The 15,591-nt window shown below is 41.1% G+C and overlaps 2 protein-coding genes across 2 annotated transcripts; both read right to left on the bottom strand.

The window, feature by feature from the left end:
• Nucleotides 1–445: 445 nt before the first annotated feature.
• On the bottom strand, nucleotides 446–6,821 carry atxn7l2b (ataxin 7-like 2b). Its single transcript, XM_005478161.4, has 9 exons — nucleotides 6,675–6,821; nucleotides 6,095–6,163; nucleotides 4,508–4,820; nucleotides 4,064–4,281; nucleotides 3,769–3,851; nucleotides 3,409–3,593; nucleotides 2,888–3,056; nucleotides 2,538–2,659; nucleotides 446–1,552 (listed from the first exon to the last, which is right to left on the bottom strand). Exons 1-9 carry the CDS (start codon nucleotides 6,769–6,771, stop codon nucleotides 1,033–1,035), a joined length of 1,776 nt encoding a protein of 591 aa, XP_005478218.1. The 5' UTR covers nucleotides 6,772–6,821; the 3' UTR covers nucleotides 446–1,032.
• A 513-nt stretch (nucleotides 6,822–7,334) lies between these two features.
• On the bottom strand, nucleotides 7,335–10,718 carry sypl2b (synaptophysin-like 2b). The gene is made up of 6 exons (XM_003444820.4): nucleotides 10,549–10,718; nucleotides 10,331–10,408; nucleotides 9,546–9,664; nucleotides 9,247–9,442; nucleotides 8,712–8,903; nucleotides 7,335–8,598 (listed from the first exon to the last, which is right to left on the bottom strand). Exons 1-6 carry the CDS (start codon nucleotides 10,564–10,566, stop codon nucleotides 8,491–8,493), a joined length of 711 nt encoding a protein of 236 aa, XP_003444868.1. The 5' UTR covers nucleotides 10,567–10,718; the 3' UTR covers nucleotides 7,335–8,490.
• Between the last annotated feature and the right edge of the window lie 4,873 nt (nucleotides 10,719–15,591).

Raw genomic sequence — 15,591 nt, 5'->3', positions numbered from 1 at the left:
AGACTCAACACAGCTCTATCCCTTGAGTTAGCTGCCTTTTAACACTTGAACATTTTAAATGGCTTAACAAATTTCCCACGCGTGGGACTAATAAAGGTCATCTTAAACAAAAAAGTCCTCTTTGAAAGACCTTCAGAAAGCCTGGAGAACCACTGATGAACAACACTTAAAAAAAATTATAAGTCTGGATCCTTGGAAACAAAATATAAAGAAATGAGAGGTGGCTTGAGATCAGTGTCGTTTATATCGTTAGAGAAAAAGCAGTGCATTTTCCAGATGCATATATAGCACCATCTGGTGTTTAAAGATGAAAAATTATCGGACGAGTAGATGCAATCGCTTTTTATGAATTGAGTGGATTTCAATTTATCAAAATAAGTTTTAGTCATTAGTCTTTAATGACTCATCTGTACAGAACCGCTGTGAAATAATGAAAATCAGAGAGCAAGAGTAATTCAAGACTTTAATTGTTCTGCAACAAAAAACTTTGTAACTTTAGCAGCATTATGAACAGACTGAGGTATACTTATGTTCTTAAACAGTTTTTATAAATTTAGCAATAACAATTACAAATATGTCAATACAAACACTTGTTCCTGAAATCTTTGCATAAAAACCTGAAGATAAACATACACAAAAGACAAAACACACACACTCACACACTCATACTATGCTGGTACCAGCTGTCTTGCGCCGCTTCATCTCCAAGTGGTCGTTTTAAGACTGGCCTCTTGTTTGGCTGAAAAGCTGAGATGTAAACAGCAACTGTCACTTACAACACATTTACTGTTGTTAAATCACATTCAAATTAAAATCAAGAAGACGTACTGTCCATTCATGACTTAAAAAAAAAAAAAAGAGGAATGGATTGAGATCATAAGATAAAAGCAACACTGTATTTAGGGGTCTGATCTTTTTGTCAAACCTTTATGTAAGTACATGTTTGATATTCTCTTCCTTCCAGAAGGCAAAGCTGGAGCAGGAAGAAGAGGACAAACATTTAAACTTAGAGATTGTTGAAAGTGAAGAAGTTCAGGACAGTAACTCGCTGCTGCTTTTGCGTTTCTGAGCAACACTCATGTGGTCATAGGCCACCACTTTCTGCTGATCGCCTGGGAGCTTCCCTTTGCTGCGGGGAGAGCGGTGATTTGGTACAGGGAAAGGGTGACACTTCTTCACATCTGACTGTCTCTCCGTAGACTCTCGTGGCTTTTTTCCATTTGAGAAGGTAGCACTGTCTGGTCGCTGAGGCTGGCCCTTCTTATGAAATAAGGGATCCCTGATGTATCTGGAGGCTTTGTTCTCACCGCTTTGTAACTTCTTGGCAGCTCTCTGTGCTGCACTTGCATCTTGCATAGGTTCCACCTCTATAAGCTGAGCTTTGCTGGGACTACACACTCTCCCTGACCCAACACTTGCAGACGTGGTAGGATAAGGCGGTTTAATACTGTAAGAGTTTGGCTGACAAGGATTGTTTTCAAACTGTACCAGTGAGGTAGACTCAAGGCTGTGGGAGTGTGACCTGAGACCTGATGATACTTTAGGCGTTTTCCTGTAAGTAAAAGAAAAAAAAATGTGAAGGTAGTTCCAAAAAAATAAAACTCAAAGGCAGATTCACTTACCATGAGTTTTCTGCACTATTAGCTGAAGCCTCATTTTGTTATTAGATAAATTAAACAGTGGCCTCAAAATGTTAGCTGTGATCGGTTTGACAAATCTGCAGGCTTAAGGTCTGAACTACTTCTAGTGTTAGACTTAGAAACACAGTCCAGTAATACTCATGGAAACCAGCTGTCACGAGTTATTTTCACCTGACTGCTCTGCAATGCTAAAATTCAAATTTTGTACTGTAAATATGGCACAATCTCCCAAAATCACAACACACACACACAAAAAGAGATGTTTCTTTATATTGTGGCAAACATTGGTGTTAACTTATGCCCTTATGCCAGACCAATGGCAAAATTGTAATGCTGACAGATACCACGGCATTGTTGTTCTGGGTATGGTTTTGTGTTGCAGTCTTCTGAGTTTTGTCAGGGGTGTTATTTATAAATGTAACCAACATGGCTGTGGTTAAAAGCAGAGGATGTGGGGGGCGGTTGGTGGGGTTTGCATGAAGATGAAGGATTTGAAACAGTTTGTTCTTTGAGCATTAAAGCATCCAAAGCCATTTTAGTAGAAGAACATAACAACACTATGAAGCTGCAAATGAGCCTCACGGCAGGCATCAAGGCTTTTCTTTGTAATATAAGTGAGGACATGCTGTGCAAACAGATGTTTTTCAACCCACCAGCAAAGGTAGCAACTAGCAAAAAAAGAAAAGAAAAAAAGCTGATGTTTCTGTTATTTAGACAATTACCAGGGAGTAGCTGAGGCCATCCACAGTACACTTGCTCCCTGTAGCGATTTCAGTGTCTGGTTCGAATGGAGGCTCTTGCATATTGTGGATAGCTGTCTTTTAAGCTCAGTCAGCAGGTCTTTTCTTCAACTTGCTTTGGGCAAATAGGTGCTATTTAAAAAACAGTAATACTCACTTCCACAAGTGTGTGCTGACATGGCGCTCCAACATGGCACTGAGTGCAAAGCGCAGGTGGTGCAAACGCCGATCAAATGTGAAGATGCTGCAACCGAGCGTGCGACATCCAAAAGTGCATAGCTGCATAAAAGCAATGTGTAAATTTCCACCGTTAGCATCTTTAAAAAGAGTTAAAAGTACATAAACATCTACACCACCCTTTTTTGTTTTGAGAAATATAACATGGATTTTATGCTATATTAGAAAGATTATCACACAGCCCCTCTGTAAACAGTCATTAAAGATTTTTTTAACATAACAACCTTCCCATCAACCAGCTGCTGTGCATTTTGTATATCTCGCCCTCACCCCAAGTGGTTTGGGGTGCCAGGGTGTAGCAGGTAGGTCTGTGGCTTCATCCTGTTCATCTTCTTCACTGTCGTCACTTGACAAGGTGAAAGTGTACGGAGGCTGCAATTCCACTTCCACAGTGCCGTTACCCTCCTCCTCGGGAGAGCTTCCTGATGGATTCCCGGACCTGCGTGAAGGCAAAGTAATGCAAACGTGAGACTGTTGTGACAGCTAGCGCATCAGTTGCTCTGTGATAAAACAAATATGCAGTTATGCAGAAAACAATGCATACTCATCTGGACTGTTACATCTGTCTTGTAATCGTCAAAATTTCCATTCAAAGTGATTTTTTTTTAAACTAACTAACACAGACTGAACTACAATAGGAGAACTGCAGCACAACAATTTGCAATTATCCTCCATCACCGTACGACGCTGAGTACGCAGTTGTGTTTTTTTCCATGTTGCTTTCTTATATAACTGAAAGAAATACTTTATTTACTGCAATAATCTGCTAAGGTACACACTAAGTCTCATACCCTTGAATGTGGCAGTTGTTGCTGTATTTATTTGTTATTTTCTCCCTGTCAGCTTCCACATGCTTCTTTTTGTATTTTGATTCGTCACGAAGCTTCTCCATATCTTGATCTGTGGCTGAGGTAGTTCTCTGATCAGTGGTCTTAGTCTCTCCCAACACTTTCTGCTGATGCTTGACTGAATCAGCCTATGAAAGAAAGAACCATAAGAGAGCAGTGCAAAAGAGAAAAGGAAAAAGTGACATAGTTTGGTTTTGTATGAAATAATAAAAGATGCAATCTCCAAACTTTTATACGTAAACTACAATAAGTAAATAATAACAACTCTGGGCAAGGTGCCATGACAATGTACTGAGAGTTTACATTGCACATTAGCTCCCTGTTGCACAGCGTCTTCCTTTCGGGGTCCAAAACTCTGCCGTTTTTATTCAGGTCACATTCTTTTTCTATGTGGAGAAAAGCACAAACACAAAGGTCAGTCAGCAACAGCAGGACTTGTCAAGAGGATCCATGCTAAATGGTAGGAGATCACACAGACTGTTACTTAATAATGCAAATACAGCACATTAAGCCCAGGTTAACACACTAAGTGGGCAGACTTTCCCAGAAAGCAGCAGGGGAAGTAATAGACAAACGTTGGGGAAAAAAGCTGACTTACTGTGGATGTTTTTGTAAATCCGGCTGTAGGTTCTTATGCCCCGCTGAGGACAGTGAGACTCAGTGGACTGTCCAGCTGTCAACTTCTGCACAGAGGATCTCTCTAACAGAGTGGAGGTGGAACAGTCGTCAGGGGACAGGGGTGCTGAATGGAATGGAGGAAGGCAAGGCATGGAGGACGAGTGAGGGTTTTCCTCAGGGAACTTCACAGAAGATAAACTACAGAAAGAAGTTTAAAATGAGCTTAGAATTAACTCATTAGATTCATGAAATTCAGACTTACACGAGAGACAACATTGATATTTATGCAAGATATAAACTAGAAGATGTAAATGTGTTGTTTCCTACATCTCCAGTGAGAGCAGGGAAGAGTTCTCCAATAACAATTAATCAGTTAATTTTAGCATTAACTACTAATTGGTGAACGGGCACTCATAAACAGTACCTCACTGTATTCTTGTGGGTCTTTGTAGACTTGCGCTGTTGGGCAGGTGAGGTTGCAGATGAGGTGCCGCCCTTTTGACATCTGCCTTCCTTCTTCCTTTCCATAGAAGAAGAATTATTAGAAAGACCAAGGCTGGAGCAATTTAGCTGCTGAGGCGCCAGAGCGGATGGCGGGTTACACATCTTCGTAACAGAACCATGCCATCTTTCACAGTGCCTCTCAAAGGCTTGAGGTTTCACCACCTGACCACACTGGCTGCACATCACCAAATAAAAGTCATCGTGTGCTGGGCAGTGGCCGTATATGTGCATATCTGTAGAGAAGAAAAAGAGGAAGAGACAAAATTAGGTACATTTATGGTCAGATGTTTACATACACTCATGACAAGATGATGTGAATGTCATTTGGGGCTTTCGATGATTTCTTTGAACTGTTCTTTTTTCCAGGGAGGATGATTGTACAGCAAACATCTTTACTGGCTTTAAAAAACAAGAATTAGGTGCACAAATTTGAATTTATTTTGGAAATGTTCTAAAGCACACAGGGTCAGAAGTATAAATACGGGCTCAACACAGTCATGGTCTGAGTTTCAGGAAGGCCAGTCCAGAAGCTTAAAGTGAACTTGCTTCATCCATTTTAAAACCAGCTCTGATGTGCACCTGGCATCATTTTCCTGCTGGAACACACAATCCTATCCAAGTTTCAACCAGCTAGCTGCTGAATTGATGTGGAGTTGAAGAATTTGAAGCTAGTCCTCTTTCTTCATTATTCCACTTTGTGCCTTGTACCAGTGCCACATGATGCTACCACCACCATGCTTAACAATAGGTACAATGTTCTTATGTTTTAAAGTCTCACCTTTACTTCTCCAAACATAGCAATTTTCATTATGGCCAAATAACTCAATCTTTGTCTCACGTGACCATGAAACCTTTCTGCAGAAGGCATATGGGTTGTCCATACAGGCAGCTGCAAATTTCAGTCGAGCTTGAAGGCGTCAGCTTCAGAGCAGGCACCTTCTCGTACCAATGCAATGTAAACATAGTGACATTGGTGCTCCAGGAGTTTCCAGTGCATGACAGGCTGGAGCCTTGGTGGTTTCTCCTTCTTAGATCTTCACTGAGTTCTTAAAACACTCCTATTGCTGTCAGTATCGCTTAAGCCAATGAGTGATGTCAAGCAAATCTACCAGTTGTAATTAATCATGATCACTAACAAGAACTTAATAAGCCCTTTAAGCCCCAACGCCCCCTGATACGGGGGCAAAAGGCAGGAGATCAGCTAGGCTTGGGGCTTAAGAGATTAAAAGACCTTCAGCACCACTTATTAAAAATGCAAGTGACTGTATGTCTACATTTGAGCCTTTTATTTCAACCCCGTGTGGATGAGAGAAAAATCCAAAATAAATTCAAACTTGAACATCCAATTCTTGTTTTTTAAAGTCATTTAAGATGTGTGTTGTACAATCACTACACCCCGGGAAAACAACAGTTCAAAGATCCAAAAATCCACAAATAACCACGACATTCATATCCGTGACGACTGTATGCAAATTTCAAACTGAATGTGCCCAGTCACAGCCCTCACCTTCTTTTCCGAGCGTCATGGTCTCTGAGCAGTTCATCCCATACTCGTCATCTTCAACCTTAGACCCAGCTGCAGGCAAAGCAAACCCGTGAGCGTGAAATACTACGATGACTAAATTATAGTATCTTCTTGCCACAAACGGGTTTATTTGGTTATATTTGGTTATGTAGTAACACATGCATATCACACATGAGAGGGTTTCACGCATCAGTTTAAATTATTCATGCACAGCTATTTCCAACTGATTACAGTCACTTTTGCTGTAAAAGCTTCAAGTTGAGCAAATGTTCATCTAAATTACTGTTCTTGTCTCTGATCCAAAACACACGGTGTCCTTCAGTAAGTCTTTAACATTCCGTTTTCACCACATAACAGTATAAGGAGCAAATTCTTTCCATTTGTGCTCATAGGTTGTCAACAAACGACGAAAGCTCGCTGCACTAGGACCCAGCGCGTCTTTTGTTTGGGTCGTGCCTTGTGTCGCTGTGTGTGTTTAAGTACCAAAAAACGAAACAAATCGTCGGATGCTGACGTTATGACGTGCTGGGAATCAGGTCTGGAGCTGGGGTGCACGACTCACCGTCAGATGATAAAACATTCACTCTGTCTACCCAACAGCTCCAGTTTAATCCGACAAAGTCGTCGAGATTAGGATTTCGCCGATCCAAAGCGGCCATTGCAGCTCTTGCGCGCCCACGATTCGCCAGTTCACGCGCAGTTCACGAAGCTCGTGACCGTGCTGAACCATGATAGTTTTTATTATAAAAGTACAAAATTTGAGATTTTTCATCGCTTTATATTACCCCTTTTAAATAAATAAATAAATACTTTGATATAGATATTATTTATTGTTTTATATTAGTTTTAAAAATTGCTGCAGCTTATTCTGCAGCGCTGTAGTTCAATGAAAAATGGCTGCACAGCAATTTCACAAAGCTGGTCATATGCTTGAACAACTGTGCAAACCATAAAAATGTTCCAGTAAAACAAATTAAACATATTAACGCTGTGTTTTTGAGTTCAAAAATATTCTGCACTTTATGCGGTGATGAAGCTCAGCAAAGGTCAGGTATCAGGTCTACCCAGCCTAGTTAAAATTTTTAAGTGGGGCACAACCGATTACACATGTAACCCTTAATGTGTGTAAAAGCTGAACTCCAGTGCACCCGCCTTACAAACATGTTACGCAATATGTGCTGCCACTGAAATAACAGGCATAAAAAACAGATCTGACAACAAATGTGGTTCTTTCTTTTAATCAAGCAAGACATTTCATGTCCACACAATTTCTTTCTGTATTCGACCACAGACTCCATTCTCTTCTGTAGCATTTTTAACAACAATTTGATTGATAAAGCTGGAAACTGGGAATCAAGCGAGTCCACAAAAAGTAGAAAATCATAAGAGTGGTGGAAATTAAGGCAGATGGCTTGCATTCCCTTATAACAAAGAGGAGGTAGAAGCCTCGCAAAAGAGAGATAAGAAATATACAATTACTGAAAACAGGCAAGAGATTAGTCAACTGTTTAAGAAAAAACAAAACAATAAAAGAACCAATAAGTAGCTAAGCTCACACAAGAGGGTTGACAACATTACTGAAATAGTGTATTGAACAACGTCATTTTAATACAAACCCCTCAATTTAAACACACTCCTTGATTTAGAAAGATCTAGAAACAGAAAAATGCAGGTCCTATTGGGAGAAACACCCAATAAATATCTTATAATTCCAAGCAATCGTGAGAAATGTGAAATTCCTAAAGAGTTGGCATGTTCCTAATGAACAGAGGCATCACATTCAACAAAATATTTAGCCGTTAGTCTAAACAAGTGAAATCAGCCTGACGTGAATAGATGATGAGGCGTAATAACAAAAAAGATTAAACGGGACTCTGACCCACTTTAAACAATCTCACACTGGCAATTTTTTAATTAATTTTTTGGAACTCTATATTTTCAGGCCTTTATAATAAAGATTGTGCTGAAATTCATATCCACAGTCTACAGTTGTGTTAAGAATCAATGCACTTAAACTATATTTTACTTATTAGGTTTCTTGCACTTCATACACTCAACAGCCCTGAGCCTTTAAAAAAAAAATAATCTGAATGCAGAATATATGGTTACAAAATACTGCACATCCATAGTCTCATTAGAAATAAGGGGCCCTTCATATTTGATGCATAGATATAAAAATGTTCTTTGTGAAATGTGTTTGAGAGAAAATCCAGATCTGAAATTAATACTGCAAAAAAAGAGCAGTCAGTTTGAAATACATTTGTTATACGTAGAATAGTATTTTTCCTTTTGCAGTCCTAACCAAAAGTATTTGTGTAGGAACACTACGTGTTAGACTATTTTAAAATGAAGTGGCTGTGTAGTTAGAATGGCTTCGGTCACCCCTCCACATTTGCAGGTGGGTTGGCTGATTTGTGGAAAGGCGTTTCCTTGTAAATAAACCAGCAGTTGCCTCCCCACAAGATGAGGTTAAGAAAACCAAATACCTGCCGAAGAATAAAACAGAAGAAGTCAAAACTGTACATGGGTAATTAAAAAAAAAGGAAAAGTAATTATCCATTCAAGGCTTATTACTTAAAATAAATTGCATAAATCTTACCACAGAGGCATTCAATCGACCCATGAAAGGCAGAGCCCCCGTTGTGCACGTGTGCACGGCATTTTTGCAAACTTCAATAAGAGTCAGCAAGAATGTAGGATTGGTCGCCCTCTTGACATCAGACAAACCTTTACCCCAAGCAGACGATGATACCAACCACAGGAAGGCGAACACCGCAGTCAACAACAGGTCCTTATTGAGCAGCAAAAAAATACATGTCACTACAAAACCCACAAGGAGACCCCAGCAGAGAACAGACCAGTGTCCAGTGTCTATTAGCTGCTTAGAAACCACACCCTCCCCAGTTTTTCATTTACACGTCTCTGTTAAATCCTCAAACTTGAGAGTGCAAATCTCGTTATCTCTGCTCTCCTGCATTACTAAAGTGAATCATTACAATCATAAAAAATGTCCTTACTTCAAATTTGCTTTAAATTGGTCGTTTTGTAATGTCATCTTGACCCGTGAGCTGTTTGGAGGGCGACCTAGCTAAGCCAAAACAACAGAGAAATAGAGTGAATCCAGTCAAACCTACCACGATGGGGCCCCGACTAGGTTCCCTGTACAAGTGGTTGTAACCCAAATAGATGATTAGCGTGGCGGTGCTGTAGAGGAACGCAAACACACCAATACAGACATAAAACTGCGCAGAGGATGAGTGGTCTCCAGTCAGAAAGTAATTAGTGGATGTTCCATTACAGTTAGGGACAGCGTAGGGATGATCCATCAACCTGTGTACACACAAAGAACGCATTAGAAATTATGACAATCGTTACAGAAAACACACTTTCCGATAAACTGGAATCTGAGGTGTGGCACTGTTTGTTTTGGCACCTGAATGGGTAGTTAAAGTTTGCTGTTATTTCTTTATTTTCTGTTCCGTTGCATTTGACATTGATGCTGGATGAGCCGCTGTAACCTCCGGTTGTAGCAAAGGCAAATATGGAGAAGACCTATACACACACACACACACACACACACACACACACAAATATATAAGATAAGGGGATACAAATGAGGTGTTCACGATAGAGTGCTGAACATAACTGTCACACAAATGTACCCACACTTCCTTCTAGATTTTATGCCGTTAACTTTTTGTGTAAGACAGGAAGTCTTACACAAAACTATCAGGTGACAGCTGTAGTAGCAAAATCCGGTCTTAAAGTCATGCAATGCTGCCAGAATGCTTTATCCAGTAGCTGGAAGCGCAGGAACGAATCTCAACCTGCACATATGAAATAACATTTGGTTTTATGCGGCCACGCATGTTAATCGGACCCTATACTGTAAACCCTCTGGCGGGCATAACACTGAACATCCTGCCTGCCACACATTGGTTTTTGGTTTGAGCCGCATAAAGGCCCATTATAGGAAGGCATCTTGACTCGAGTTCAACTGCATGCCGTATTTATAACAGTGCTACAGCTCAAATGATGAATTGGATGGCTTATCTGGGCGTAGCAGTGGGTCACAAGACAAATAACACAATCAAGTTCTGAAGTATTTTTGCAGCCAAGGATCGGCTTCCTACGCAAAGCACACCCCGCCATGCAGGCCATATGGTAAAAAGTAAAAGGAAAGAAAGCCAAAAAAAGAGAAGTGAGGAAAAAACTTACCCATTCTAGCAAACGGATGAATGCCAAAGGCTCTTTAAGAGGTCCAAAGTCAAGACTGAATCCCGAAGTCATCACTTTCTAATCGAAAATAAAGACACAGCGTGAGAAAGACGGAGTTGCACTGTCGAGGAGGGTCGGGCGTAAATAGGAGTGTTTGCTGAAAAGTGTCCATTCATCAGATATACGTCATTAACAGCTAAACTCTTCCTGTAGTTTACCTGCGCAACGGATGCCATTGTTTCTCCAGACTCAAAATCAGAGTTTAGGAGCGGTTATGAATCGCCGATCCTGGTCTCTTTGCAGCCGTGTCGAAGATCCTTGATCTTGTCAAAACTTTTCCAACAACTTCGCTGACTTGGAGCTGACAACACGTGATCACCGACGAAGGGGGGCGCTGCTTAACAGCAGGGCTCAAAGTGGAGGAAATGCCATCCTGTTTGTGCTCCTGTTTGTTTTACGCCATTAAGCGTGCAACTTTGTAGGTTACACTGCTCAATGAAGAGTTTTTCAGAGCTTTTTACAAATGCAAAAAACATGTGAAATTAAATTTTACTAATTGCCCTAAAGACACAGAAGTGTAAGTGCCAGAAGTAAACGTGGTATTTGCAGAACATTTGAGATCACATAAGTTGCTCTTTATAGTTTTCATGTGGACTTACATGAGCCTTAAGTGAGATGTACCATTAATTTAATCGTCCTGATACTGTTTCTTCTCTAGGACTTGCCCGTATATGTCTTAAAAAGTTTGCTCATGTTCGCTTAGCTTCACATCCTTCATGCATGGATGTCTTTAGTGTGTATATAGTATGAGCTGTAGGCCTGTATGTGTGTCCACAGCTGCACTGTGTTCAAGTGTATTTAATTCTTCTGAAAACTGGAGTCAGGTTCTTTTAAATTTGTTAACATGTTGTGGAAGCAAATTAGATTCCTACTATGATTCCTGTGAATCATCTTATGGTGCTGTGCAGTGTTTATTGCATATAATGAAAAAAAAACCCAGGATGTGTTGACTTAAGGAGGAGCCTTTTAACACTTAAGTAAATTTTGCATTTTTTTATTAAGCCTGTTTGGAAACTCTTGCTTCGCTTACCAAAGTGATGACCACATTACTCACATAGATTTGAGAACCTGAGAGCTCCTTTTAAAAAAGTTGTGATTGATTTATTTCTGCGTCTATAATCTACTTGTCGCATTTTCAAATAATTCTTTAAATTTAACAATTTTGCTACAAAATCTTATTGGTTAAACTGGTGCATTAGTGATGGCACTGACACTGCTGTGACTCATAGAGTCAGTATTGAGCCTGTATTTTTTTGTTTGCCCATGGAAGAAAAGTCAATAAAATCCAAGATTTTGATGTGTGCAAGATCAAGAGAACAGTTCACCCTGTCTGGGATAGGGTTACCGGGGAGGGTGCCCAAGGGTGAGCATCTGGTGGCCGGGCGCAGCCCGAAAAGGGGACATGGGCCCATCTTCCTGCAGGCGACCAGCAGGAGGCGCAGTAGGGGTCAGGTCAATGTGTGCCGCGCGGTGGCCAGGAGCGGAGGCCCTGGCGGCTACCAACACTTGCAGTTGGGACATGGAACGTTACCTCTCTGGTGGGAAAGGAGCCTGAGTTAGTGCATGAGACTGAGAGTCACCGGCTAGATATAGATCACCTCAACGCATGGCTTGGGCTCTGGAATTCTGTCTCAGTCTGGAGTTGCCCTTGATGAGGGACAGTAGGCTGGGGCTTGTATCGAAAGGATCCAGTTGAGGTGGTTTGGTCATCTGATAAGGATGTCTCCTAGGCACATCCTGGGTGAGGTGTTCTGGGCATGTCCAACCGGGAGGAGGCCCCGGGGGAAGACCCAGGACATGGTGGAGAGATTATATCTCTCGGCTGGCCTGGGAACGGCTTGGTGTTTCCCCAGACATGGTGGAGGAGGTGGCTGGGGAGAGGGTGGTCTGCGCATCTGGATGGATGGATGTTAATGTGTATTATATCACAATGGATTACCAACTGGATTAAAAAAGACAGCTGTGACTCTCAACAGCTCCAAAACCAAAGATTCACATATAGATTACTAATTTGATTGTTTTTTTAAGGAATTTGTGACATCAAGGTACAGAATGTGGCTAGGGGTTAGGTGTAATTGAATATTCTTCCTTACTGCCCTAATTATGCTTCTCTTTATTTAGTGGGAACCAGTTTTATTTTACTTCATATTGTGGATATAAAGTGCATATCCCACAATAAAATTTGGTATAATCAAAAATTAAATAATCTGGTGCCTAACAAACCTGGATCCAAATCATGTACAACTAGATGACTGCTTTTTGTTTCTTTGTGTTTCTTGGTATATTATCAGTTATATTGTTAGTTAATTGATCTCATGTCAGGTTAGGCCTCCAGTGCTTAACAAATTTTTGAGACCATCTACCACAAAAATAAGAAAATATAAATATTTTAGAAATCTGTCAAAAACATGTTTAAAATGACTGAATGCACTAAACTGAATTCATATTTTTACACACCCATTTTAGCTGGCACACTGGACAGAAATTAATCAAGAGAACATTCAAACAGAAAAAAACAGATTTTATTTCTGTCTTTACAGGTGAAAGTAAGCAAATGCAATCTGGCATCTTAATCAAAAGATAACAATGTGCTGTCCAATTTTTCCAGCTTTTCTTTTGTAAAACTTGTGGATATTAACAATAATTATATTTTAACATTAAAACCAACATTTCAAGAGCTTATGCATATTGAGGGACTGGCCATTAGCCATGGAACATAACAAAGGATTTGGGTTATTGCCATTCATCCATCTTCTTCCGCTTAACCAGGGGTCATGGTGGCAGCAGCCTAAGCAGAGAAGCCCAGACCCATGGCCATCCCTGGCCACCTCCTCTTGCTTGTCCGGAGGTCGGGGAAACAGTAAGGCATTCCCAGTCCAGCTGAGAAATATAATATCTCCAGCATGTCCTGGGTCTGCCCTGGGGCCTTGAAATAGGGGAACATTCCCAGAACACTAGCCTAAGGTTAGCCATAATTTGGAGAAAGCTCACTTTTGACTTTTGACCACAAAACACATGTAGACTGGCAAACTCCCATCCACCCTCAAGTATCCTTGATAGGGTAAAGAGCTGGTCCAGTGTCCCGTGACCTGGAACACTCCTTGTTCCTCCTGTATCCAACGTTCGACTAACAGATGGACTCTCTTTTCCAGTACCCTGGGATAGACTTTGCTGGGGAGGCTTAGCAGTGTGATCCCCCTGTAGTTGGAGCAGACCCTCTGGTCCCCCCTTCTTGAAGATGTAAACTGCCACCCTCGTCTACCAATCCAGAGGTACTGCCCCTGATCTACATGCAACAGTGTAGAGGCGTGTCAACCAAGACAGCCCTACAAGATCCAGAGCCTTCAAGAACTCAGGGCGAACCTCATCCATCGCAGGAGCTCTGTCACCAAGGAGTTGTTTAATTGCCTCGGTGACCTCACCCCTGGTAATGGACGAGTTGTTCCCCTTGTGTCCAGACTCTGCTTCATCTACGGAAGACCTATCAGTGCAGTTGAGGAGGTCCTCAAAGTATTCCTTCCACTGCCTGACAATATCCTCAGTTGAAGTCAGCAGCGCTCCACCGGTACTTTACACAGTGCAGGTACAGCACCCCTTTCCCCTCCTGATTGGCCTGACGGTTTGCCAGAATGTCTTTGAGGCAGTCCAAAAGTCTTTTTCCAAGGCCTCTCTGAACTCCCACACTCCCACAGTATTTGCTTCAGCAACTACTTGCTCTCTTCACTTGAGTGTCCAGAACGTACAGACACAGATCTGATGATATGAATACAAAATCAATCATCGACCTGCAGCCTAGGGTGTCCTGGTGTTACGTGCACTTATGGACAAACTTATGTTCAAACGTGGTGTTTGCTATTGATCAACTGTGGTTTGCACAGAAGTCCAGTAATGGAACACTCATCTGGTTCAGATCTGGCAGGCCATTCCTCCCAATCACGCCCCTCCAGGTCATACTGTCATTGCCCACATGAATGCTGAAGTCTCCCAGTAAGATGACAAGAGTCCACCAACTTGTTCCCCAAACCAAAGGCACAGTGAACTGTTCCCTTGATCTTCTACTCATAGGGGTTTTTGAATGGCTCTTTGTCTGGTCCCTCACCCAGGACCAATTTACCATGGGAGACCCTACCAGGGGGCAAAAGCCCCCCCGACAACATAGCTCCTGGGACACACAAACCTGTCCACCACAATAAGGTAGCGATTCAAGGAGGTTATTACCAATACTGGTAATTTAGGGCAGCTGTGGACAAACCATACATGTGCTACATGCAGACATTTCTGCATCTCTGCCTTTTAAAGACACTTTGTATATAGTTTATTTCATGTAACATTTAATAGTGAACTGTAAATTTGGACTTTTTTCAAGGAAGCAATTTTTATTCAGTGTTTTCATAAAAGCCTTATTTTTATGCATTTACTACCACTAGGGAGAACATACAAAAGGTTTTAAGTTTGAAACCTTTTGTCCTCCACGATGAAAAATGGCTGAATATAAAAACTGTTGATTGACTTCATGGTGTGCCCATCAAAATGAAGTTCCACCCCTGTCTGCATGGATTGTCAGCAGGGCAAAAGATTCAACTCCCACATACCGAATAACTGACATATGAAATTATCTCGCAGGCCAGATATAATTGGATGCGGCCTGTGAGCTGTACATTTGACACCCCTGGTCTAAACATTGTATCAAGCACTGTAAATAGATCATGTGTGATCCCCTATTAGATCCTACTTTCTTTTATATATTAATGAATTGCAGAGCCAAAATTAATCTGGGTGTGGTATTTCATGTTTTTCACGCTTATTAGTCAGAGCTTCTTAAAAGTGGAACTTTTCTTTCAAACAATTGTTCAGGCACTAATTATGGCTGATAGGCTCCACTAAACAGTTTAATTTGTTTTAATGACAGTACAAGGTGAGCAGGATTTTTTTTTAACGATACCTGATATCACAGCAAACAGCTAAATGTTAAGTGACTGCACAGTAAGAGTGATTGATAGATATTGAGATTTCTGCAGATGTTAGATGAGCATTATTAAACTCATGTCATGTGTTTAACGTGATTCTCGTCAATGTGGGTCAAACTTATTTACACAGAGGCTCTCCTTTCCCACAGTCTCAGTGAATGGCAACGCCTGTTTATGGGCTGGGTGCTCAGGCAAATTAAAGTACACTGTGGCATCTATTAATATGACTAATTT

Source organism: Oreochromis niloticus, linkage group LG20 (assembly GCF_001858045.2).
Source record: "Oreochromis niloticus isolate F11D_XX linkage group LG20, O_niloticus_UMD_NMBU, whole genome shotgun sequence".
NCBI lineage: Eukaryota > Metazoa > Chordata > Actinopteri > Cichliformes > Cichlidae > Oreochromis > Oreochromis niloticus.
This window is presented reverse-complemented; position numbering and strand designations above follow the sequence as displayed.

Bases quoted from the DNA above. Each gene is read 5' to 3' on its own strand.
- sypl2b (XM_003444820.4), bottom strand. The intron at 9,665-10,330 runs GTAAGTTTTTTC...GTGTGTGTATAG, and splicing joins TCATCCGTTTGCTAGAATGG to GTCTTCTCCATATTTGCCTT. The intron at 8,599-8,711 runs GTAAGATTTATG...ATTCTTCGGCAG, and splicing joins GTCGATTGAATGCCTCTGTG to GTATTTGGTTTTCTTAACCT.
- atxn7l2b (XM_005478161.4), bottom strand. From the start codon at position 6,771: ATGGCCGCTTTGGATCGGCGAAATCCTAATCTCGACGACTTTGTCGGA. The intron at 3,057-3,408 runs GTATGAGACTTA...GCCTTCACGCAG, and splicing joins AACAACTGCCACATTCAAGG to GTCCGGGAATCCATCAGGAA. The intron at 2,660-2,887 runs GTGAGGGCGAGA...GCTTTTATGCAG, and splicing joins GGCACCCCAAACCACTTGGG to CTATGCACTTTTGGATGTCG.